General features: G+C 37.8%; 1 protein-coding gene across 5 annotated transcripts in view; it reads right to left on the reverse strand.

Annotated features, from left to right (window-relative positions):
* BBS9 (Bardet-Biedl syndrome 9) overlaps positions 1-26627 on the reverse strand; it is a 446549-nt gene that overhangs the window by 78158 nt on the left and 341764 nt on the right. For 4 of the 5 annotated variants that reach the window (XM_067042365.1, XM_059074636.2, XM_059074635.2 and 1 more), the window contains one exon: positions 10095-10277. In XM_067042365.1, coding sequence (XP_066898466.1) covers positions 10095-10277 — 183 coding nt within the window. Of the gene's footprint in view, positions 1-10094; positions 10278-23713; positions 23843-26627 lie in introns of those variants that run through there. The other variant, XR_010842160.1, reaches the window with a different exon arrangement.

The following is a 26627-nucleotide window of genomic DNA, read 5'->3' on the forward strand; positions in this document are numbered from 1 at the left end:
TATTGTTGAAATAGTAGTAACAAGAGCTAGTAATTCTTGGAGACTGTATATGCCCAGCACCACGTTTAGCACTTTATGTACATTTCCTCTATTAGTCCTCCTATGAACCTTAAGAGGTTTATAAAAGGTGTCCTTAACATCTGCACGTCTTTGACAAGTAGTTTCCAAATGAGTTCACATGAGTAATATTTTTTAAAAATATGGTTTAGCACTTCTGTGGTAGTATTAATAATAGCAGTAGTAGTAGTAGTAGTAGTAGTAGTAGTAGTAGTGGTAGTGGTAATGGTAGTGGTAGTGGTAGTAGTGGTATTCTGGTCTTCCAGTTGACACAGATAACTAAACATCAAAACCCTGAATCTAAAAATGATGGTGAAGACACCCAAAGGAGGCTAAGTACATGGTCTAGTTCACTGAGACCAAACAAGCAATGTAACTTTCTTACTTTGTGTAGGAAATAGAATTTGGATAAGTATTATTGAAGAAGAAAAACCTTATTTTATACATATTTTTATTCAATGTTTATTGTGTTTCGGTAAATCATGAATAGTAGACCATAACCAAACCTAAGGAAAGCCAGATTACATGGTTAAAAAAAAAATTTTTTTTTTAATAAAAAAAATTCATAGTAGAGGAAAGGATATACCTGAAATGTAAAGAGAAATTCCATGTGTAACAGCTCCTCAGATGCTGACATGGCCCTTCTCCCAACCTAACTGTGTGAAGGGCAGTGAGTTTCTGAGCACCTCTGAACTGGCGGATTCCTCACTCGACACTAACTGTGTTTTCCATCAACCTCTGGGCATGTCTTCATGAGAAAGGCATTGGGGAGCCAAGTTCACTCACTTTCTTTACATCATGTTCTTCCTCTGTACCATTTATTTACTGGTTCAGTAGGAATATAAAGCGAAAGTAAGGTGAAATCAAATCTGGATGGCCACTCTCAACTCTCTTCAAAGCAGAACCAGTCCTTGGGGTCTGGTCTCGTTCACCAATGTACAGATAAGGAAACCAATGCTTAAAGAGTTCTGTAATTTGCCTAAGGATGCCTAGCTAGTTAAGTATTTGCTCTAAAAGGGATGTGAACCTCAGTCTGACATGATATTCTATTCAACTGATATACCATAGTTTGTATTTTGCAACTATTAGCATTTAGGTTGCTTGTGGTATTTCATAAATATAAACATTATGGTACCAAATGGATTTTAGTTTACCACTTTCAGTGCATTAACTTAGATTACTGGTGCCCAAGTGTTGGATTAGTTTTATGACCCACATTTTCCTAGAGGACTCTCTGGAAAGACTATATCAGAAATAGCTGGGTGTGTCTATTTCACTACATGTCTGTTAGTAGTATTTATTACCAAATTTGACTAAATCAATAAAGGTAAAGTGTACCTAATAGCTGTTTACACTTGCATATATTCATCACTGGTAAGATTGAAAATTTTTATGTTAACTGATTTGAATTACAGGATATGTGAATGAAAATATGTATAAATATTTATGTGTGGTGGTCTGGCTATCAGTTTACCTATATCTTTTACCATCTGTACAGGAAAGATCAAGTTTTCTCTTATAGAATGCCCCCAAAATTTGAGGTTGCCTGCAAAAAAAAAAAAAGCAGTAATTCAAAATGGAAATAGATTGTTTCCTTTTTTAAAAATGACTTTTAAAAAGCTACGCAGTTGTTGGAGGACAATCTGTAATTGTGTGAAACATTATGAAAGTAAATGGGGTATCAAGCAATCCACAGATCTTATATCCAACTATATGCTTAATTTAAGCCCTAATTCTGTGGGGATATAAAAGAATCTGTCCCTAAATTAGAATACAAGACAAGCACATAGACAATTTTAGAGTACAAAATGAGAGCTAAATTATGTCATACCCCCCAAGTGAAATTCACAAGAGAATGAAAGCCAGAATAAATAGGGAGGAAATGAAAATTGATCTGCCTCTTAAAGAGGGTAGATAGAAGGGTAAAGAGAGGACACTATTTTAGGTGAGGAAAAAAAGCTCTATTAGCCCTGCTTGATGGAAAGAAGTTGTGTATCCATGCAAAGTCAGCTTTCCCAGAACAAAGTGGGGAAGCTGGGAAGTCGCAGAAAAGGAGTTTCAGAAAGAAGCTATAGTGGAGCCAAGTGACTGAAAGTCCTGAATGCCTGGCACTGGAATCCAAACTCGACCAAGGGCAACGAGAGCCATGGAAAGTATGTAAGCAGATGTGTGACAGGAGAGCAGTGGGCTGAGCCTTGCAGAGATGTGCAGGGCAAAACGTGGGTAGAAAGGCAAAAACATGGGTAGAAAGGCTACTTCAAATGCCACCACAGAAAGCCAGGTAGAATAACAAGGATGCAAGCCAAGGGGGGTTCCCCGAGACATTTCCAAATGAACAACCACAGGCTAGGGTGACTGACTAAACCTGGAGGTGCAGCTCTGCATTGTGGTTACAGCGAAGAGGGAGCACCAGTTTTAGAGGAAAGAGTCACCAGTTTCCAGGTGTACGTCTGTAAAGGAATGCAAGGTCCCAGAAATGGCAAAATCATCTCTTTGTAATTAGTAGACTCAAACTAGGCACAGTAAAGGTATTTTAAGGAAACTGAACTAAGTAAATACATTTCCAGTCAGGAATCAAATTGGTAAGCATTATAAGGATGGCGATGATCATTATTTTCCTCACTGTGGTAGCATGATTTTTACTTATTTATAATTAAATCACACCTTATTTCACAAAGGATCTCGCATACAGTGAGAGCGGAGCTTCAAATAATCAATTCTTCGCTCATTTAGTTAGTCTCTTTATTCTTAAATGCATGAATAATATTAAATGTGTCTGTTAAAGCGCTGTTTCATATTTTATATACATAAGGAAAGATTTAAAAATTACATGTCACCACCTGTAAATGTATTCTACTTGGCTCGTATTCTGATGTATTTCAACTATTTCAATTTTTAAAACTGCAAGCAGGTCATCAGAAAAGCTCTGAGATACATTATATTCAACTCTAGTCAAGTATTACATTACATAATACCAGTTGCACCTAACTAGCAACAACACAGAGTATGTGGCCATTATGAACATAAAACTAATTCTTTCATGTTTATCTTGCTGGCTAAGATCATGGGAATTACCAAAATATTTATTTTCTGCACTATGTTCCCATAGACAGTTATAATTGCAATGATACTTTAGCAGTCATAAAGGCAGGCTTGATACTGACACCAGACTTCCTCCTTTTGTTTGCCTTTTAAGAAGAGGTCATTAATAATAGTAATGATTAGCCATCTCGGTCATCACTCAATCCAGACAGGCAGCACAATGGCCCTTGCATCAAATTTGACCTGTGACGTAGAAGTCTTTAAGCCTTGTAAGTGAGTCTTGATAAGTCCCTCCACACAATAGGATTTCCTATTATAAACATCTGTTTTCTCACATGAACCATGTTGAAAATGTTAAAAATAAGTTTCTCTTTCCATATCAGTTTGTAAAAGGAATAATCAATCAAAAAGTAAGGCTGAAGGTCCAAATCTCCTTCCCCCACTGATGTAAAATAAATTTCCATCTTAACTTTCCCAGGGGATTTTAAAGTTCAGTACTAGGGAAGGTAACTATTAAACCCTAAAGGACACAATAAAGCTTTTCTTTTTTCAAACAGCAGATAACAGCTACTAAAGATATTAAATGCACTTTGAAAGAAAAGAAGAAGGCAAGATGCCATGCAATGTGCCAAAATTCCTTCCAACTCTAGGATTGTACGTAATCAGGTCCCCAAACCATTGTACTGTTGCTCTTTTCTTTAGAGATTCCTCTGGAATCAGGGGGAAACACATGAACATTTAGAGCAGAAGAAGTTTGAGACAGCCATTTGGAAATACCAACACTGCTTCTCCTTGTTTTCCTGCCATCTGCGGGACTTCATCGTACAGAATCTTAGTCATCTAAGCTGTTTACTAGGAAAATAAGAAGCAAATCTGTATAGAGATTAGGAAGGGCAAAAAGGATTCATCCACATACCAACTCCAAGGGACAGTAACTACCTAGAGTGCTGTATTCAAAAGGATTCTGAGGCCATGGTGTCAGCTCAACAGGAAAGAGTCTATGATGATTATAACGTCTACCAAAGCCATATGAAGGGGGAGTAGCAGCCCTTGTGCCAGATTCTTGCCTCTCCTTTATGAAGATGAACACATCTCCCTAGAGAAGTTTCTTGTTCCTGGGAGAATATACAGTTATTGTGAAAATGACCAAGCTGATCCCAGAATACCAGAAATAAGGGCTGCTAATGCAAACACCATGGCATCATTTAATGTCAGTATCCTACCCTGCTTTCACTAATTTGTTAAAATGTGCCTAACTTATTAACTCAACTGAAAAAACCCTTTCCCTCTTAATGACTGATAGTGCTATGCAACAGAAACTTCTGCAATGATGGAAATATTCTGTATCTATACTGTCCAATGTGGTAGCCACTCACCACATGTGGCTATTGAGCAGTTGAAATACAGCTAGTGTGGCTGAGAAACTAAAATTTTAATTTTATCTCATTTTTAATTCCTTAAATATCAATTTAAATAGCTACATGTGACAAGTGGCTACCATATTAGATAGCCAATATGTTTACAACTGAATATGACTAGAATGTGTTTGCTTGCAATGTTGAAGTAAATCCCCAAAGGATGGGTACCAAGTCTGTTTGGTTTATTGAGGTATGCTTAGTGCCTAGAACACTGCCTGAAACATAGCAGGTGCTCAATAAATATTCATTGAATGAAAAAATGGATAATAAATGAACTGGATAAAAGGTTTTTCCTCTTAGGCCAATCCCGAGGTATGTGTAGTCTTGTAGCTTTTGGCTTCTATACAGCATAATGAGGGGGAGATGTGTGTAATATCACAATTAAATACTCTCTCAGGCTCAAACCAGTAACACATTGACCTAAGCAGACTTACTTAGCTAAGTCTAAGGAGACTGTATTTTCCATAGAGCTTCAAGTGGATAGAGGGTCAGTAGAGGCGTATTTAAATTCTGCACTGAGGATCCAAATACTCTGAAATATCCTCAGAAAAGTAAGAAAATTCATTTTAGAGTTTCCCTAACAGGTACTCTGATAGAACATTATTTTAGGTAAAACTTCTCCAGCATCACAGGAAGACAATAGGGATAATACTATATTATCAAATCCACCGATAAAACTATGTTTATAACCTCTTTTTGGAGATGCCAACTAAAACATTTAACGTTTTTCTTAAAGTGATAGGGAGTATCCCTACAAAAACACATTTGGTATATATAACTTTCAGCAACTTAAAAAAATCACATATAATAGTCAGCAACACTGGCATTTATTTGCCCTCCAAAAGTATTGAGAAGTGGCAAAAATGGAGAAGTGTTACTAAAGAGACAGATCAAAGAAAACACTGATGAATTCTGTTCCAAATGGGATGGTATTTTTTTTTAATACTGATAATATAGTGTGAAGAACACTACCTTTCATTAGCAATAATGAATTCTAAACATTTTTGCTTTGTGAAAACGAGGTTATTAAGAAGAAAATATTCCAGAGTTGACTATGGTATTTAGCCTGTCTTGTGACACATGCCATCTGAATAACAATACAACAAACCATTATGCAGTACTGTTTGAACCGTAAATAAAACATCTTTTGAGCACTTTCTCTTACCTCTCAATACTGTGGGGACATCTGACCTTGAACTGAGAGTCTCTTCTGAAAATGTTGCCCACATGTCTAAAGTTCTCCCTCTCACAATGTATTCTGCCATCCACCCTCAACCAAACCGTCTAAATTACATTCAGATTTTTGTGGTATCATAATAACTTCAATATGGGATATATTTCAACATTCTGGTCAGAGACTCCTTTCTTCCCTGCCTCACCCTCCTTCCAAGTTATTTCAGGTTTGCATATTTCATTTTCACATCTCAGCGGGATACCCATCACATAACATTTATTTGTGAGGTCTAAAGGCATAATGTGGAGGATTGTGAACCAGCATGTCAAAACCACATACTGCATGCGTACGTCTTAAAGAATGAAAAAGGATTCCTTTTTTTCTCAAGATATATAAGCTGTCTCAATAGTATAAGTCCAAAGTGAATACCACAACCTAATTAAAGATGAAGAGCATAACAAGCAGTATTAAAATGTCTTTTTTGATTCATTCTTCTCCAAGTTATGTTTTTATCAAATGTCCTGTCTCATTAATGACTTCGATAGACATAACAAGTATACACACCTTCTAATCTCACCAAATTCAGAAGAGAGTTGGAGTAATTTTTTCTTACATGATTTGGGAGGTATGACAGTAGAGAATACAGAGGCAGGGTAGAAAGGCGCTTTGAGAAGATGCTAAGTCCATTCACCTGCCTACAGGGATGAGCATATTTACATATTCCTGGCAAATGAAACTGTTTTTAAAGATCTTTGGAGTCAGAAATACCACAGTCTCTCTTGGGACTCAAGTCCTACATTTGAGAATGTTTATTTCTAGGAAATTCTTCCTTTGGGTCTAAGCATGCTTCAGGGCCAGCTTCAGAAGCATGCAAGCTGTGTAATTGCACAGGGCCCTGTGCTCAGTTTAATGCTTTGTTGTCATCATCTTGAAATTCTTAATAATTGAATCTTTGAATTTGTGTTTTGTAAGTGAAGTCTGATAAGACAATGAAGCGCATGTGAGAAGGGAAAATATGTGCAATATGCATGCCTCCTCCCTCCTTTCCCCTCATTCACATACAGCCCCATAGATCAGCATTCCCATGGCCCCAGGATGAGTGGGAGTTCACAGAGACTCAAAGTAAGCAGGAGGAAGGCCTATTCTGTCTAGACTGATTAAGCGAAGGAATTGACAGCCCTGAGAGGCTTTTCATTTGAACCAGAACTTGTTTTGAATTAAGAAAGAAGGCAATAGATTCAAAGAAACAGGAATGGCTAAGGAAACCCACTACACTCCTGTTACTTCCCTGTATTAACCAACCACTTACACTGAAAATGATAACATAGAAAGAAAGGGAAATGGAGTGACACAGAGCTCCTTTCCCTTCAGTCCTTCCTTACTCAGCAGGAAGCTGAAGGTAGAGAGTGTTGGTAGATGTGCACTGGTTAAGAAGTGAAATAAAGACAGTTAAGTCTTGTGCAGCAATTCTGCAGTTCCATAAGAACAAAATGCATATGAGCTACAAAATACAAGTTGCATATATTGTATATGTATTGTATATATTGTATAATTGTGGCAATTCTTTAAATTTTTCTTTATTTAGAACTACATAAATAAATAGCAAACAAAAATACCACGATGAGAGAGAGACTACAGAAACTAAAAAGCTATGTGTTTAGTACCTGTTTTAACAGCACTTTAGCATTTTTTCCTACTTTTTTGTACAAGGAATTTGCATTTTCATTTTGCACTCAACCTCGTAAATTATACAGCTGGCCCTGCCCTGCTTCCTCATGCTCCAGACTCGATCCACTGCATCTGTTCTGCCAAGTCACCTCTTGTTAGCTTCCACTCTTATCTCCATTCATTCACCCCAACAAATATCAGCTGCGCTATGGTCAGGCATTGTGCCAGGCACTGAGAATATAAAAATGAGTAAGATATAATTCCTGCCCTCAAGTGTAGTCGAGGAGACAAATCACCATGAAAAGGTAGTAAAATCTACCTTGCATGGCTTTAGTGAGGACTATAAATAATACACATAAAGTAGACAAACCACTACTAATGATGATTAGCACTCTATCCAATTATCTCATTTAATTCTTGTTACAATTTATTGGACAGCTAACATAATTGTTTCCATTTTAGAGCTACAGAAGCAGAGATTTAGGTCAGCTAAGAAACTTGACCAGAAAGACTTTGCTGCAACCAGTACCTCAAGCCACCCAAGTCTTTTTGATTACTAAATCTGAGTTCATAGTGATAGTGATAGTTAATATTCTTATTAATATAATCTTATACAGATGGCCAAGAAGCACATGAAAAGCTGCTCAACATCACTAATTATTAGAGAAATGCAAACCAAAACTACAGTGAGTTATCACCTCACACCAGTTAGAATGGGCATCATCAGAAAATCTACAAACAACAAATGCTGGAGAGGGTGTGGAAAAAAGGGAACCCTTTTGCACTGTAGGTGGGAATGTAAATTGATACAGCCACCATGGAGAACAGTATGGAGGTTCCTTAAAAAACTAAAAATAGAATTACCATATGATCCAGCAATCCCATTACTGGGCATATACCTTGAGAAAACCATAATTCAAAAAGACACATGCAGCCCAATGTTCACTGCAGCACTATTTACAATAGCCAGGTCATGGAAGCAACCTAAGCGTCCATCGACAGACAAATGGATAAAGAAGTTGTGGTACATATATACAATGGAATATTACTCAGCCATAAAAAGGAACAAAATTGGGTCATTTGTAGAGATGTGGATGGATCTAGAGACTGTCATACAGAGTGAAGTAAGTCAGAAAGAGAAAAACAAATATCGTATATTAATGCATATATGTGGAACCTAGAAAAATGGTACAGATGAACCGGTTTGCAGGGCAGAAATTGAGACACAGATGTAGGGAACAAACGTATGGACAACAAGGCAGGGAAGAAGTGGGGGGTGAAGGTTGTGCTGTGATGAATTGGGAGATTGGGATTGACATGTATACACCGATGTGTATAAAATTGATGACTAATAAGAACCTGCTGTATAAAAAAATAAAATAAAATTCAAAAAATATATATATATAATCTTAACCATTCAATTCTTTACTTTCTATTATTACAGTGTACACTTCTAGCTTCTCAAAGGTCGATTTTAGCTGTAATTTTATCAATCTAAAAATAATGTATATTTTGAAACTTTTCTAATTTATTTTTACTGTTTTGTTAAGGATATAAAATATAGCTTGATTTTTTTTTTTTATTCTGACAACTCTTTGAGCCAACTGTAGAAAATTAGATTCAACTGACAAAGCTTGTGATTTTTAAAATCATGTTCATGACTTTGTTGCTAAAATACCGTATACAGGTTAAAAACATGTCTTTGGAAGCAGACAGACTTTGGTCCAAATTCTGGCTCTACCACCCACTAGTTTCAGAAAGGTACTTAACTCTCAAAGCCTAAATTTTCCCATATGTAAAACAGGGATGAAAACAATACCTTAACTACATTATAGGTCCTTGTTTAAGATTAAATGAGATAATCCTTGTGAAACACTTAAAAGAGAACATGGTACCTAGTAAACACCCCAAAATTTTAGTTTTCGTACTATTATCTTTAGTACCATGTTTTCACATCTGCGTTTAAAAATGGATCTGAAATGACTTCTTTGTTGAAACAGTTTCCTCAAATACAAAAAAATAAGTTCAAGCATCTCTGATTTCAAAGAAGTATATTATTTCTTTGTAAATAAAAGCATGCATTAACGGCACCTGGTAGTCACATACCCTCAATGATTCAAAGCATCTAAGATGTTTGTGTATTTCATCCTTCACCAAAAACTCCAAATGCATACCTGCATTTTTTCCCTTTTTGTTCTAAACTGCCTATTCAAAGGATCAAGAGTAAAATAGTTTATAAACTACATATAAAGAATTACATAAATGTAACAAAATATCCCTGTCATTCAGCGAGGCTACCTCAGTTCTCTCTAACCCTTGAAGTGACATTTAAATTTAAGAATGTTGAGCAAATTAAAATGGCTGAACTGTTTTCTCTGATGGAAAAGGAAAGGATTAGATAATCTGAAGGTTTACTGCCATCACCCTGGCGGTCAAATGACTGTTTCCCTGGCTTCTAAGTGATTGAAGAGTATATAAAAAATAGACTGGATACCACATAAAAATGGACTATATACCTATTTTTTAAATAGCTCTAGAAAAAAAAAAAAGGCCTTTACTTGACATTTTTATTATGGGTTGAAGAAAAGGAAAACAGGAGTTGGGTAAAAAAACAAAACAATACCAAGCTTTCATTTGATACCTTAGAAAACATGATAGCCATGTGATATCTTCCTAAAACCACAACCTTTTTCAATAACGCTGGCTGTTACCACTGTAGGCTTGTGGGTCCTTACCAGTTCTTGAGTGTCCTGCTGCAGTGGCAGAAATGCCGCTTCCAGGATAGCAATCTGGTCGGCGCTAAGCTTCTGCCACAGCCCGATCAGCAGAATCACCAAATGGGTGGCACTTTTCAGCCTGGTGAATGACTGGAACAGATTGTCTTCGTTTTCCTCTACTGCATCTGCTAGAGCGATTACCTGCAGAAATTACAAACTTCAGTTAGGGACAATTTCACAATTCTTGAGCCCTCAACAAATTACATTTGGCACACTCTTGTTTTTCTTTAAAACAACTTCATGAACTTTGTCTTCCACAAACACAAGCTATGTTGAGTAATAAAAGTTATCATTCATCTGTTCGTTTCCTTCTTTTAAAAAAATACCCGAAGTAATTCCAAATCCATATGGCCAAGAGATGAAAATATCCACGAAATCAGCTTAATGGGGACATTGTTCAGTGTCTGCTTCACCATCGATTCACCTTCTACAATATATGATAATATAAGTAACCTCTAATACAGTTATTACGGTCAATATTACTAGTCACAGAGATTGATCAATTTTAAAAATTCTTGATCAATTAAAAACATTCTTATCAAAGTAACTGCATTTACCTTGGAATTTCAAATAATAACTTCATAATACCCTTTTCAGAAAATAACTGTCTTCCTCTATTACTTTTTACGTGGTATTGGAATATCAAATATTTCTTTACTACATTTAAAAGGGAGAGAATATTCAAACATTTGACCAATCAAGCAGTGTCATTTTTAACACAAATGTCAGGCACCAGCCCACAGGGACCTGAAAGAAAAAAATGTTCAGGGTGTGTTAGCTTTACAATGCCAAATCTACTTAGGATAAAATTGGCAGTGAGTAGAATTGGCTTTTTTTTTTTTCTTCATCCTCTTGAATAATCCTGTGGAAAAAAGAACTAAAGTAACAATTGGATAGAACATTGAAGACAGCCCATTGGTGTTTTACTTTATTTTAATGTCTTGGTGAATTTTGTGCTCATTAAAAGTAATGAACTGATTGGCCCAGAGGCTCAAGGCACCTGACAGCCCCCAGAACTGGAATAGCAAAAGCCAGGGCAATGTAAGCTCCTTTCTACAAGTCCCCACCAGCTTGAGGGACTAGAGCTCAGATGAGTTTCAGAAGTCTAGTGCAGATGAGCCATTCGGTGATATTTCACGGCTTACTGACACTGGCCCAAAGGGCCTATTAAAAAAATCACCAGTCAAACAAGTATAGTCTGCAGCTGTGTGGTCTCCCAAATTCCATGTAGGAGAAGGGCTATAAGGGGACAGTCCTCAGAGTATCTGGGAGACACTGGAAAAGAGACGTAGGTTAGAGAAAGACAAGGCACCTGAAGGCCCTTGCCGGACAATCCCGGGCAAACCAGGGTTCCTTGCCACTTGCAGGAGTTATGAAAGGCAATCACAATTCACATTCAGCTCTAGAGGGAGCCCTGGGCATTGGGACCAAGGTAAGCATTAACAATAAAGCTCACTGCTTACTGAGTGCCTACTACTGTGCTACTTTTTATTTGCATTCAAAGGTACATGATACCCTATAGCCCATGAGGATCTTATAATTTGTTGGACAGGAAACACACATATACAACCAATTAGTGGAAAGAAGCGTTACTGTAATAACGTCCTTATTGTGCAGCACAGAAAGTAAGTGTGAAAGAAGCTAGTTAAGGGGCAGATTACTATGGGCCAGAGTTAATACCCCTGGGGCCTCGTACTCAAATGAGGCTTGAAACTCATCCCTTCCCCATTACTTCAAGAAGTCCCCTCGAAGAGATGGAGAAGTCACTTTCCTTAAACCAAAACACCTGGAATCATCTGCTTCCCCAACCCTCACCGTGATTACAACTGACTCCTGTTAACAATCTAAGTTTAATTTCATTTTCTTCCTGTGAATATTATCAATTAAGCCTCACTGTGGGGGCCATCATATTATGACACAGATGCTTATTGTCAATAAGTCCAAATCATACAAAGATCAAGGTGATAAACACCTCCTAAGTGCCAGGGATGTGCAAGAATTTGCAGGAAGCACTACAGGGAATTCAATGGCAACAGAGATAACCTCCACCTTCAAAGAGTTTATAATGGAGAAAGGAAAATAGGTCAAGGAGGCAAACATTAACAATATAGGGAAGACCCTATAGACTATTAAGGAGGAGAATACCACTAACATTATGATCATTATGTTAATAATAATCCCTCCAATTAATTGAGCATGAACTGTATGCCAAGCAATCTGCTCTATGCCATACAGGTATCAGTGTGTTCAATCCTCACACCTCCACTGAGACTTAGTTGACAAGATCTCTGTTTTATAGATGAGGCCTCTGAGGCTCAGCAGATGTAAGGAAATGTGGCCAGTACTGTACATAGGGTGTGCTAACTGTGTCTGTGCTTAGAAGTGCTCCATGCTTGGTTTAAGGCGCTGTTGTCTCTGTCTTGAAAGTCTTCATAACTTTATTTTTGAATTTGTGCTTTGTAAGTGAAGTCTATAGGATAATGGACCATGCACATGATCAGAGGAGATATGCTCATTAACTCAGAGAGTTAAATGCTCTTATATTTGCATTTAAAACTGGCATTACACAATATAAAGATTAATCATAGAATTCATGCTAACAATTTAGAATTTTAATTTTTCCTTACTTGAAATAACATTAAATAGTAAATAAAAGCACCACCAGAAGGTGTGAAGGAGAAACCATTGAAGAAAGGAAAGAACTTTATATTTTAGTAGCTGTTTCAATAGCACTTTCTTCTACCTTTTAACAAGGGCCCTGCATTTTCATTTTGCACCGGGAACTGCAAATTAAGTAGCCAGTTTGACTACCACCTAGTAAATGAGAAACCAGGATTCGACTTGGAGTCTCTCACTCTGAAGTCTGCATGAGACCTGAAGCACCTTATAGGTTCGGAGAAGGGCCTAACTACTAATGAGTGTGGAGGGCCTAGGCAAGGAAAAGGTGGAAGCAGCAGCAGTGGCCACTGGACCAGGCTCAGCCAGCTCCTACCAGCTCAGGAGAAAGGACTGATTATTCAGTTTTCAGGAATTTTGTGAGCCAGTTGTTAAACATGGCCATTGCTAAAAATTAAATTATGTAAACTTAAAAATAAGTTCCATGAAAACAAAAGTAATAAATACTCAAAAAGTATTACTCAAAAAGTAATAAATACTCAAAAAATACTCAAATTACTTCCTAATTATTTTACTGTTATCTAGGCCCTTGAGGTTATTTATGCCTGTTGCATCTGTATGTTGGCAACACTCTGCAATGGTGAGCTACTGCCCATTTCTTCCCAACTCCACATTCAGCGACCTCATGCTAGAAGCTTGAAATCAGCCATGGTGGAAATATTTACAACCTGCAAATCAACAAATGTTATAAAGTTAGGCTTCCCAACCACCCTGCTCCACCCAAATAGCCAGTTGGTAAATATTTACTAGCATGCCACCAAGAAGAGGTACCTGAAATTTGTCCTCAAGAGCAGATATTGGGTAAGGGGGCTTTAAAAGGGAAGGCAACAACCTGAGCAAGTGCATTAAAGCACAAATGTAGAGGCTGCTTGTTCAGGAAGGAGCAAATATTCCAGTTTGGGAAGAGCATTTGATGAGACAAAACAGGTCATCTGGGCAACCGTTGTAGAGGAACCAAAATGTCAAGGTGAAGAGTGTGCCAGTACTGGAGAGCCACAGGGTATTCTGAGTATGGGCGTTATCTGATGGAGGCTGTGCTCTAAGTAGCCATCGGATCACAGCAAACATTTAGAGCATTTGCTGGGACTTAAATGAGGCTTTTATGCACGTTCCTCACTATCAAGGGAAAATTCTTACTAAGTGTAACAGCATGTCAGTTCGTGGACCCACCCAACTTGCTAAACACAGCTGTGGTGGAAGAATGACTTCTCAGTGAGACAGCAGCCCAAGCCACAGGATCTTTCCTGAGCAAGACCCAAAATACATCAATCCTGGAGAAGCATTGTTTCTCTAAGTTTCAGTCTCGCTGGAGATATTTCTGTGCCATTGTGGAAAGAGTCTGCTATCCCCAAATGGTCACAGAAATTGGAAAGAAATGGGATAAACAATTCCTTATGTAAATTACCCCCAAGGAAAATCTTCCTGACCTACTGGCCAGCATGAAATACTAAACAGATCTCCATGTTCTCAATTTAGTTTTACACGTAATAGCCAAGTTTACTTTGTTCTCCACAAGAGCCAAATGAATTTAGCAGAATTAACATAGTAAAAAGGGATGGAAAAACTAGACCCATCAAGATTTAGATCTGTCTGACCAGGGCCTAGAGGATCTCGCAGCTCACCTGGAACTGAGAAATGAGGCCAACCAGCTGCTAGGGCTTACATCTGAGGGACAGTGATTTTTCAGTGCTCATCACTGGCTGTACAAGATGTGTGTTCCCTGGCATTCAACAGAACTACAGAAAGGGAGAGGTTTAGGAAAAAAATAAATGCTAACGATTTCAAGCACAATGTGTTGATGGCCTTCGTTTTGCTTTTTCCAATTGAAGGATTCCAGATAAAATGGAGACCCCAAAGGACATCTCCATCCAACTGCCATATCAATGGATGCCAAAGTAATGAGGCAGAGGCCCAGGGAGCTGCTTGCAGGAAAACACTCAACTCATAAAGTGAGTGTGAAATTAATCCCAAATACTTCCAGCTGCCAAGATAGGCTCTAAAATTGGTTACAGGAAAGCAGCAGCAGCAACACCAAAGTAGACATGAATCATACTATGCGAACACAGACATGTCCAATTTCTTCACCTAAACTTCCCATCGAATCTGGCTCCCAATCTCATGTATGGCATACAGAACCCCACTACATTGCTGTTTAGCTGTCACTTACTGAGCCCTGACTGTGGGCCAGGCACTGGGCTCGTGCTGTTATACTCAGGTTATCACGTGGTCCTCATGACACCCTCTGAGATAAAAATCGTCGATCACCTTGGCTCCCACTTCCAGATGAGGGAACAGAAGCTTACAGCTTTGATGAGCTTAATGCTCAAATGATGAGCACACTGCCTGTGGTAATGAGCTAGGGCAGGGAAGGACAGGGATTTTAATCCTGTCTTCTGATTCCCCATTGGGTGCCCTTTCTTCTCACTGATACACAAACGTATACAGTTGGCTCCATAAAGTAATCCAGTGGAATTTTATCTTGATAATCAAACAAAAACACTGAGGAAAAACACTACTAATATATTGTAGCAATAGCAGGTATATGTGCTTTAGTTAAGTTTTCCCGTTGTTGGGGCTTTTAACATAGGTTGAAATTTCCAGGTTGTTTTCTGCCCAAAGTTACAGTATAAAGGAAATCAGTTCATAATTTGTAAAGGATGGGAAGTTAACATAGTAAGTTTTTTTCTCTTAACAAAGGGAATTTAGTTATGTTCTATATAACTCAAAATTATGAAGACCAGAAAACAGCTATTTCCTAGGCCTGCTCCTTTAGTGAAGCTACTTTTTTAAAAGGAATGATTGATTTATTTTCTATAAATCATAGAATACAACGTTTTCCGTGGTCTGAGCAAGTTGATGGTATATAACAATAATTGTTAGCATTGTCTTGGGGCTTTCTAGGAGCTAGGCACTGTGCTAACGTCCTTAGAGGGATTCTCTCATTTCACTCTCAAAACAATTCTATGAAGTAGATACTAGTACTGCCCCCATTTAAAAAATAAGGAAACAGAATTACAGAAAGGGTCAAGCAGTTAGTAAGTGACAGAGCCAGAATTCACACCCAAGTAATCTGACCCAAGAAACGTCACCAAGTAACATTGCCTGCGTTAATTTTCTGCCTGCATGTCAGTTTCATCATAGGCAATATGTGGAACAAATTCTATCAAAAGTTTCCCAATGGGAGGTTTCAGCTTTGCTGATGTTCCAATACCTCATACGAATTAAGATAGGTTTATTTTAACAAAAGGTCAGCATGGATGAACAAGTTAGGAAAATGGAGTTCCTATGATATGGATGAGTTTACATATCCCCCAGGACAGAATGCAATAGGCTGTGCTGGAACAGGTAATGGCCTGGGGGCCAAGAAGACAGAGATTCTAGTCCTGGCTTCCCTACTAAACAACTTTAGGTCAGTGTTCAATGTACTTCCCTTTTCAGGGCTCTAGTTTCATCACCTTTAAAATGTAGGGGTGGGAAATATGATCACTAACAACCATCATAGCTGTGTCAGATGCAAAAACTTTTAAATTACTTTTGTATGATTTATTTTGATCTATCCATGCTCCTTCCCCATCTATCCATCCATTTCTTCCCCTCTATTTGTACACATACTGAGTTTCTCATCTAATGTTTGTTGATTTGCAGCTTTTATCTATATAATACCAGTAAGAATGTTTTTCTTTGACTAATTCATAGGATTATGAGAATTAAATTAGAGAAGTAAAAAGATGAACAATACCAAGTGTTGGCAAGGATGTGGAGAAATGGGAACACTCATACTTTGCTAGTGGAAATATGGTATGGTCACTCTGGAAAACAATCTGGCAGTTCCTCAAAAAGTTAAACATTGAGTTAACATATGACCCAGAAATTCCACTTCTAGGTTAATGCCCGAGAGAAATGAAAATATATATCCACTAAAAAGCTTGTTTAAAAATGTTTATGGAAGCATTATTTATAATAGCCCAAAAGTAGAAACAACTCAAATGTTCATCAACTGATGAATGGATAAATTTAACGTGGCATATCCGTATAATGGAATATTCTTTAGCCATAAAAGAATGGAGTACTTACACATGCTACTACATGGATAAACCTTAAAAATATTATGCTAAGTTAAAGAAGCTAGTCACAAAAAGTCTTTTGTGTGACTGTCTTGTGTTATTCATGCTGTATTAATCCATTTATATGAAACGTCCAGAATGGGCAAATCTATAAACATAGTAAGCATGTGGTGATTACTTAGGGCTGGGGTGGGTGGTAGACAGGAGGAAATGGAAAGTGACTGCTAATGGGTGTGGAGTTTCTTTTAGGGAGGATGAAAATGTTCTAAATAGATTGTGGTGATGGTTGCATAACCCTGTGAATATGCTAAAAATCATTAAGTTGTCCACTTTAAACAGGCGGATTGTATGTATGTAAATTATATCTCAATAAAGCTGTTAAAAATAATAAGAGAAGTTAAAAGTACTATGAGAGCATAATTCATAAAAGGTAGATAATTAACACAAATAAAGGCACTTTCATTTAAGAAACAATTTTGATATATCAAATTGCAACTGAGGCTTAATGACATTCTAGATGATGGAGTGATCATGTGGCTTTGGAGTCTATTAGATCTAAATCTGAATGCTGGTAATGCTTACTTACTAGCTGTACAACCTCTGGCTAGTTACTTTACCTCTCTCAGACTCAGTTTTCTCCCCTGTAAAACAACACTCCAGGTTACTGTTTCTTAATATTTCCTATAGTTGAAGGTTTATTTCAGTTTAGTAACACCTGGTAAATTCTACTTTTTCTGTTAGACTAACAATGACATTGAAAAAGGAAGACCTTTCTCCTGGTACTTGAAGCACACTACCAACTACCACCTCCTAAGGCGATGCAGGAGAGCTGATAACTGCAGTGCTCCCTGGCCCTCTCTGTGTGGTCACTCAATGGGACGGTGCTCATTCTGCAGCCAAGTTTAATCCAGTTTCAAAGTAAAATGTCATGAGACCCTGTTTCGGTATATTACTATAAGCTATATAGGTTATATGTATTGGATTCCCTTTTTGACTTCTTTAGCAATTCTATTAAAACACACGCACAGACACACAACTTTGCCTGATATGACTTGTGCTCTAGAAATCCTCTGAGGCTTGTTAATCAGGGAGCTAGACATTGTTTGAATTTCCTTTGTACCTTACTGAAAATGCTAGAAAATTTGGTGATGTGAATAAAATGTTTATGAAGTTACACCCAACATGCCCTCAATTTTCCAGTACTCAGTACACAGTGGGTGTCCCATAATGCTGGTTGAATTGATGAACCTCAAAGTCAGTCTGCCTAAAAATCCAGCACAACTAGGAGCCATACTAAACTACTTCTTAAATCCTGGACACAATCAGGTACTGTCAGGCTCCCAATTTGAATGGAACTCAAGTGATGTCACATGGAAATAACAGACCTACCTCAATATATCTGTCATGTACTTAAAAAAAAAAAATCTCTCCAATTCACCTTTAGCCACAGCTGTCTAACGCCAAGCTACAGACAGCTCTAATGACTGCTGAAATTAATTTATTCTTCACATGGCTGCCCTTTGGTTAGAAAGACACTTTAAATCTGGGGGAGACTTGGAAGCAGGCAAGAAATAGGACATGCTTCCTACTCAGCCATGTTATTTGTCATGGCATTTGCTGCGGACTCCAACATGGCAAAAGCCTTGCAATAAGGAAGAAGAAAAAGTTTACCAGGTCTAACCTTTTACTTTGGCTGAAAAGATCCAATTTGTATCCAAAAGAATTATTCTTTTACCAAAAAAACAGTGAAATAAGGTTCAAAATGAAAAGAGAAAGGGCATAGAGATGATTTAAATGCCAGGTGAGCATATAAGAAGTGTTTCAGGGCTTCCCTGGTGGTGCAGCGGTTGAGAGTCCGCCTGCCGATGCAGGGGACACGAGTTCGTGCCCGGGTCCGGGAGGATCCTACATGCCGCCAAGCGGCTGGGCCCGTGAGCCGTGGCCGCTGAGCTTGCGCGTCCGGAGCCTGTGCTCCGCAGAGGGAGAGGCCACAACAGTGAGAGGCCCCCGTATCGCAAAAAAAAAAAAAAAAAAAGTGTTTCATTATCTATGTGCTGAACCTTTAGCTAGATTAATAGAGAACTTTGGGTTTTTACTTCAGAGGCATAGCAAGAATCTAATTCTTAGCTACTTTGCAACTATGTTATTTTGTATAAATAGGATAGGGGACTGGATTACATTCTATTGTACCTCACAGGAAGTAAAAAGCCTAAGATACCCCTGTAACATGCATTTAGCTGAAACTTCTAAACCAAACCCAGGATTAGCATACATTTTTAACCATGCTACCATTTGGGGTAGCTATTAAAACAACAGAGAAAGTGTACCCATTCAGTAAAAAACTTCAGTTGCACAAGTTATTTATCTTCATAAAAAGAGACCTGCTAATTGCCTAAATCACCTGATGCTTTGCAAAACTGCAAGGTATGATCTTTGTGACTCTTTGAAGCCCTGATGGTTTTTCTGGTCTAGGATTATAATTTTCCTTGACACCAATCTACACTTGCCAAACGCCTTGAGAATTCATATAAAACTGGTTTTAGAAAAACAAATTACTCCTGAGAAATTTTATACTATATACTGTAGAACCCTTTTTTTTTTTTTTCTTTTTTAATGTTCTGCCCAGAAGAATATAAAAGGTAGGCAGTGCTGGAATATAGACTTTGGCTGGCACTTTTAAAATATATACCATTGATACATAAAAATGTTAAATGAAAAAGACAATAAATCATTTATAAGTGACACAGAGACAAATTTTGCTATTTCTGCAAAGTTTATTCACCAAATAGACATGTAACTTAACCAGCTGAAGGGAAATTAACTCCAGTGCTTGGCTAATATAGTGCCAAAAATACAACTGGTCTCAAACCTGATTACCATTCTTACCACTGCCCCCCAACATCAGGTGACCAAACTTTTACCACTTTCCATAAATTATCTACTTATAGCGGAGTGAAACCCCGACTTGAAAAATAATAATTAATGGACTCAAGTTGTAAACAGAAGAACGAATGCTCTCCGGACCACCGTTGCTCATTGAACAGATCGCTATGAAAGCTGGAACCTATGGCTGGCAATGTCAAAGCTCATTTTACAAACCCTGGAGAATGCCACAGTTATCACTGTCCAAAAACAACAACCATGAGGTCTGATCTGAATAGTTTCTAAGTTTAGAATGTTTCAGGCCACATTCTTACATGCAGACATGTCAAAAATTATGTAGCCACCCACACAGCCTGAGCGCCATCTCCAGTGAGGGGAAATGATGAATAGATGGGCATCTGGCAGGTATTCTAAGAGCATTCCTTAGCAAATGCTAAGACACATTATTAAGTGTGATCAATTAAGGCATGCTGATGATCCACCCAAAGGCAAAAAGAGAGATTGGAGACCCCAACAGTGCCAGTGATGCTACTGATCGTTTCCTTGGTTCCAGAATTTGAGAGGCGAGCATGACATGTTCACAAAAAAGTGAAACTGTTGAGTTTTTTCTTTCTGTGAATCTTCTTTTAAAACATCTGCTTTTTCAGAGTCTGTTTCTCTTGAACACCTGTGAATTTTAATCATTTCTGCTTTTTTTAGATAAAATACATAGTTATACCACTACTATCTGGTAGTACTTTGGCAAGACATATAGTGGACTATATGGCTCAGACAACATGGAAATAATACAAAAGGCAATAAATGGAGCTTCCTGGTTTCATATGAAGTGAAACTAAGATAAACTATGGGCATCTCTACAATCATAGGCTGTACGGACATTATAATTGCAAGTGGCTTTGTTGAAGACATGTTGTGCCAGACTTCTACAGTTCTGTAAACTCCTCCAGGTCAGAGACTATTTTATTGTTTGCTGTACCCTTCCCATAGTCTCTGGATCACAGCATGTTTGCTGTACTGAAGTAAATTAAAAAGCCTAATAACTCAGTAGCAGAGTGTCCATTAAGATGCCAATTTACAGGAGCACTACTTGGGCAATGGAAGTCCATCCCTACATTCCAGGTGAACAAGACCAGAACCTACCATTTTTTAAAAGTTTTTATAGGCTATGCTATTTTGGGGTCTATCATAGATAGTAAATAACTAGGTTCTAAATTCATGCCTTCCACATGTAGTATTACAATGAATTACTAAATTCATTCAAGTCTTTACTGCTAAGTTGATGTAGTGAGTGTTATAAAGTCTGTAATTTAAGTTTAAAATACATCATCATAGACAAGGTCATATGATGAAAGCATGTGAATCAACTTAAGCTACACTCTAGAGCAGAGTTTCTCAACCTCCTCATTAATGACATTTGGGGCCAGATGATTCTTTGATATGGGGAGCTGTCCTGGGCACTGTTGGAAGTTGAGCGGCATCCCTGGATTCTACACACTAGAGGGTGTCAATAGCACCCTCCCCCTAGTTGTAACAACCAAAAATGTCTCCAGACATTGCCCAATGTCTCCTTGGGGGCAAAATCATATTAGTTGAGAATCGCTGCTCTAGAGTCTGCATTTGTGCTCAAAACAGCCATTCCAATCAGAAGCAAAGCTCACAAGCCAGAGGGGTCTACCACAAACACTTAAGCTATTGGTGTCTCTAGTAACACTGGAGGCTTTCTAATTACCATAAATGAATGTCAGAAATGAGTTTTGATTGGTGCAGAGGTTTGATAATTAGCATTCTGGGTGCTAGAAGTAGATTCATGGACAAAATTAATGGCATTTAAGATAAGTAAATTAGCTGAATATTTTTACACTCATACTCTTCTTTGCCTGAACAGAATATAAGAATCCAGGAAGACCCTGAAGGGATATGGTCCAAGTCTTGAGCCTAAGTGATCCTTTGTCTTATCTTTGGAGCAGAAAATTTCTAGCTATCTGATGCTCATTATGAGGATAAATGGATCTTGCTTTGGATTACTGTCCTATCTGCCTCAAGTGAACCTTTCCAGGAAGGTGATGTTCTAGTATCTGAAAGACATAGAGATGAGCCTTCCCCAAGCCTAGAGTATGAATGGTTCCATGCTTATGTGTTTATTTAATAAATGTCTTCATATGTAGCAAAATTTTACGTGAGACTTACTTTCACTATAACGAGGAAGAAAGGTTGTGGGGAAATAGCTCATTCTTATTCATCTCAAGTATTTTGATGGCTATCATTACTTACTGAAAAGAATTTAAGAGTTATGCATGACCAAATTGGCAAAGGTAATGTACAGTGTCAAGTCTGTGCTAAGTGATGAGGGTATATGTGACTTAACAGCTGCCTGCAAAGAACAGTCTAGCAATAAAAACAAACATATTAATAAAAACAACAGCTGCTGCTTACTGTGTGTTCACTATGTGCCAGGCACAATCCTGAGAACTCCATGTATATTACTCCTAAACCTTTCAACAAACCCTCTGGGTAATTATTATCTTTGACTGATGAAGGAAACACGGGTCAGAGAAGTTAAACAACTTGTTCAAAATCACACAGCAGTTCCTATATTCAAACCAGGACTAAAACCTCCAAAGCCCAACTATTTCCCAGCATACCACACTGTGCCCATAGACAGACAGACACACACACACACACACACACACACACACACACACACACACCCCTATGCTATGTAAGTGGTATACAAATGATTATTGGGTTAATATGAGAAAAATCATCTATAAATGACCCCTCCCCACCAAGGAGAGTGACTTTTCTGGGGATGAAGGGCCCACAGATTCCTTTGCCCTTCTTTTAAACAAATCCACATTTGAACATTTGAATGACTTTGGCTCTGAAAAGCATTCATGAGTCCTGAACATCACTCTTTACTGTAATGCATCTACATCTCTGTTACCTGCCTGGCCCTGTAGTCATTTGAGTTTGTAATCCCTGCAATAATCACAAACTTTTCAAACATAAAACAACTACAACAGGTATGACAAAGTAGAAATCAGCTGCACCACAAATGAATAAACCTGAATCTGGGCTCTCGTCCTGTCCCACCCCTCACTGTGGTTTGACCCTAAGAGAGGCCCGTAATCTCTTTAAGCTTCAGTTTTCTCCTTTGTGAAAGAGAGGCATTTGCTGTAAAGATCAAATGAGATACAACATAAATGTGTTTGTCACAACACCTAGCACACAAGTACTCAATAGAGCTTAGAAGTATTAATATTATTATTATTCGTTGTTCCCTGGCTAAACATCGGATCAACATATTTTTTATTAAAACAAAACAAAAAAAGGTCCAAGTCCAACACATATTTTTTCTTCCTTCTAAGTAGCTGAAATAGACTATACATGGAAGACAGTATCTGATGAGACAGGTATGAGTTACAAGCTAGTTTTAAAAATAACTCACTTTCTAGTTTACTTAGCTACACCAAACAGGTGTCAGAGGTTAAATCAGAATCCTCCAATAGAGTCCATTTACCAGAAATCGGAATCCATTTTCAGAGAATAACAAGAGAAAAAGATTATCATCACACCAGTAACTGATTCACACAGACACTTTTTGTTTAAATTCTTGGAATTAATATCCAAAAATGTGATAACAAGCTGAATTTGGGTAAAATAACAGATATCACACCAAATCATCCAGAGAAGAAACTTTTAATCTGGGGATAGAATGCCATCTTGGCACTTTCGGTGCATGCATGGGTGATGGGAAAGATTACAGTTTGGCTTGGGAACCCTCAGGAAATAGTTCTTTGTTTCAGTTCTCTAGTGTTTTATCCTGCAGCCATCATTTTAAGTCTCCTAAGAACACCTTAGAAAAGTAAAGTTTAGCAATCTTTAAAAATATATGATTTGATGATTAAAAACAATTTTATGAAAGATTATACACATTACTGGGGAACTGCTCACCACAAAACTTCCAGGATGTCAGAAATCCATTCTGGCAGGAATCTGAGAATGAGAGGCTGACCAGTCACATCTTAGTTTACCGATGTGTAGGATAGTTAGATTGTTTCTCTGGTTTTGTAACAACTTTTCCTTGAACAGAGATAGGAGCAATAGAAAGGTTTTGGTTATCAACACTTCTTTGATAAGGTATTAAATATCCAAGTTTTCCTTCCACTTACTGAAGAAAAACTCAGCGGCAACTTCAGCAACAAAGAATTAGAATCCGATTCATTTCAAAAAAGAGGGGGGTGGGTTAGGACCAAATCTCTAGACCAATCTTCTACTAGTTGACTCTTCTCCCAATCAAATTTAATTTCTTTCAAGAAGAGAAATCTTTGGGGTTTTTAAAAGATATTTATTTATTTATTTATTTGGCTACGCTGGGTCTTTAGTTTTTAGTTGTAGCACACGGGATCTTTGTTGAGGATCTTTTTTTTTTTTTTTTTTTTAAAGTTGCGGCATGTGGGATCTTTGGTTGTGGCATATGGGATGCAGGATCTAGTTGCCTGACTAGGGAGCAAACCTGGGCCCCCTGAATTGGGAGCGCAGGGTCTTAACCGCTGGACCACCAGGGAAGTCCCAAGAACAGAAATCTTAACTAGGAATATCCACAAGGTTTTCTGTAATGTTCTAGACCAAAGGTTTTTCAATAGTTTGTCATTATGGGAATTTTAATTGGTTATTTTGATTTAAAGAAGTCTATCCTGAGTGTTATAAGGTATCTCAGATATGCTAACCATTCACATATGTTATCAATAAGTAGTACTGTTCTGCTAAAAACCAAGCAAACTCCATTCCCTAATATGAAACTACTTATCTAGAGTTCTGATAAATTCCTTTCCTCTGACAAGAAATAAACTCTAATATTAATGAGACCAAGAGGAGAAGAATTTAGCAACAACAGAATCAAAATTGGAGGGCTACATCATAAGACACTTACTATATCACCCAACAGTATTTGTTTACATGTCTCCATTCCCTAGATTATATGTTCTTCAAGACCAAGGACTACATCCTTATTTAAAGCTCATGACACTGTAAATATTCAATACATTCATCTGAATTCAACTGAATTGAATTTGAAAAGACTTTCAAAATCATCTAGTTTAAGCCCCTTATATTTTATATGTATAAAAACTGTTAAAGCCCAGAGAGGTTCAGTGACTTGCCTAAAATCACACTGAAGGTTAGTATTAGAACCAGGGCACATTCACATCCTGCTCTAAGGATTTTAGTTATACTGTCTCATTAACTATTCACAACAAGCTTTCAAATCAAGTGGAGTAAGCACCTATATCCTCATTTTATTAGGAAAAAATGCAAAATGCCAAGGTCACATAGCAGGTTTAAAAGTGTATTAAACTCAAAACTCCATGCCTTAGCTTTTACTCTTAAGGCACAGAGGATTTAAAACATGCCACTCTTGACCTACAAGGAACAAGCTAAGAAGGGGAAGTGAATTTAGTCCAAGTGCTCAAGAAAATGGGATGGCACAAAAGGCGGAAACATAGATGCTGCATAAAAAGAAATTGATATAAGGGGCACAGGTGCAGTTGGCTGGAGGAAGGAGGAAATCTTGAAGCTGATCTCTCCCTAAAACAGGATCATAGTCTGGCTTTGTTTTGACTTTCTATTTTCCCAGAAATTTAGTAATTTTCTTCACTGTCACAGTTTTATAATTTTTATAGCTGATCTCATGTACAGTTTACAGTCTATTACATCTCTGACATTGATGATTATTTTCCCTGTGATCACTAGGCTGTGATATTGGGACATTAAGTTGAGATGTTTTCTTTATAGGAGAACCTGAGCCTCTACCTTAACCCTTTCTCAGGTTGGGCATAAGGTGTTTCCTAACAGTTGAGAACAATACAATTCATAAAGGACAGAGACCAAGACATATAACCTGGCCATTCTGGCCGGAGTTACTGGGATGAAGGATATCAAATGTGGGCATGGAATAAAAGAGGAAAAGAAATAGCCCAGACCACTTTTTCCAGAAGCAAAAACCTGTCTCAAGATTGCTTAATGTGACAGAAAGAACACAGGCCTTCGACTTAACAGTCTGGGTCCCAGTTTTGCTGTTTAGCTCAGGCAAGTCATTCTATTTTTCTCGACGATTCTCATTTTCCTAATGTAAAAAGTAGCAAAGTAATACTAACTTGCCTCACAGAGTTATTATAAGGGCCAATTAAAACAATGTATGTAATAGCTTTTAGTAAACTGCGAGATACAATATAAATGTTAGCTGTCACTATACTAGAAGAATAAGGAACTTAACAGCTCCAAATATTCTTTTTTTTTTTTTTTTTTTTTTTTTTTTTTTTTTGTGATATGCGGGCATCTCACTGTTGTGGCCTCTCCCGTTGCAAAGCACAGGCTCTGGACGAGCAGGCTCAGCGGCCACAGCTCACGGGCCCAGCCACTCCGCGGCACGTGGGATCCTCCCGGACCGGGGCACGAACCCGTGTCCCCTGCATCAGCAGGCGGACTCTCAACCACTGCGCCACCAGGGAAGCCCCAAATATTCTTAATTAATATTCTCCAAACTGAGGTCTCTATTCAACTAATTTATAAGAAAAGAAGATAAAATCAGTATCTGGAAATATATAGCATCTATAAATAATATCTGGAAATAATAGCATCTGGAACAGATTACTGTTTAAGAAATGGGGATACCAATGAATTATAATGAATCTTTGGCACCTGTCCTTAAACAAAGAATACTATTTAAGAGTAAAAATTTGCCAGATTATATAGGAGTAGAGGGGACATTCAATAGCCACAGGTGAGGATCAAAGGATTTTCAATATCAAAAAATTTTATAGAAAGATCTTTTGCTTTCTGTAACACTGGTATTGAATTTCAGTATCTA

This window comes from Kogia breviceps, chromosome 9, assembly GCF_026419965.1.
Source record: "Kogia breviceps isolate mKogBre1 chromosome 9, mKogBre1 haplotype 1, whole genome shotgun sequence".
NCBI classification, from domain to species: domain Eukaryota; kingdom Metazoa; phylum Chordata; class Mammalia; order Artiodactyla; family Physeteridae; genus Kogia; species Kogia breviceps.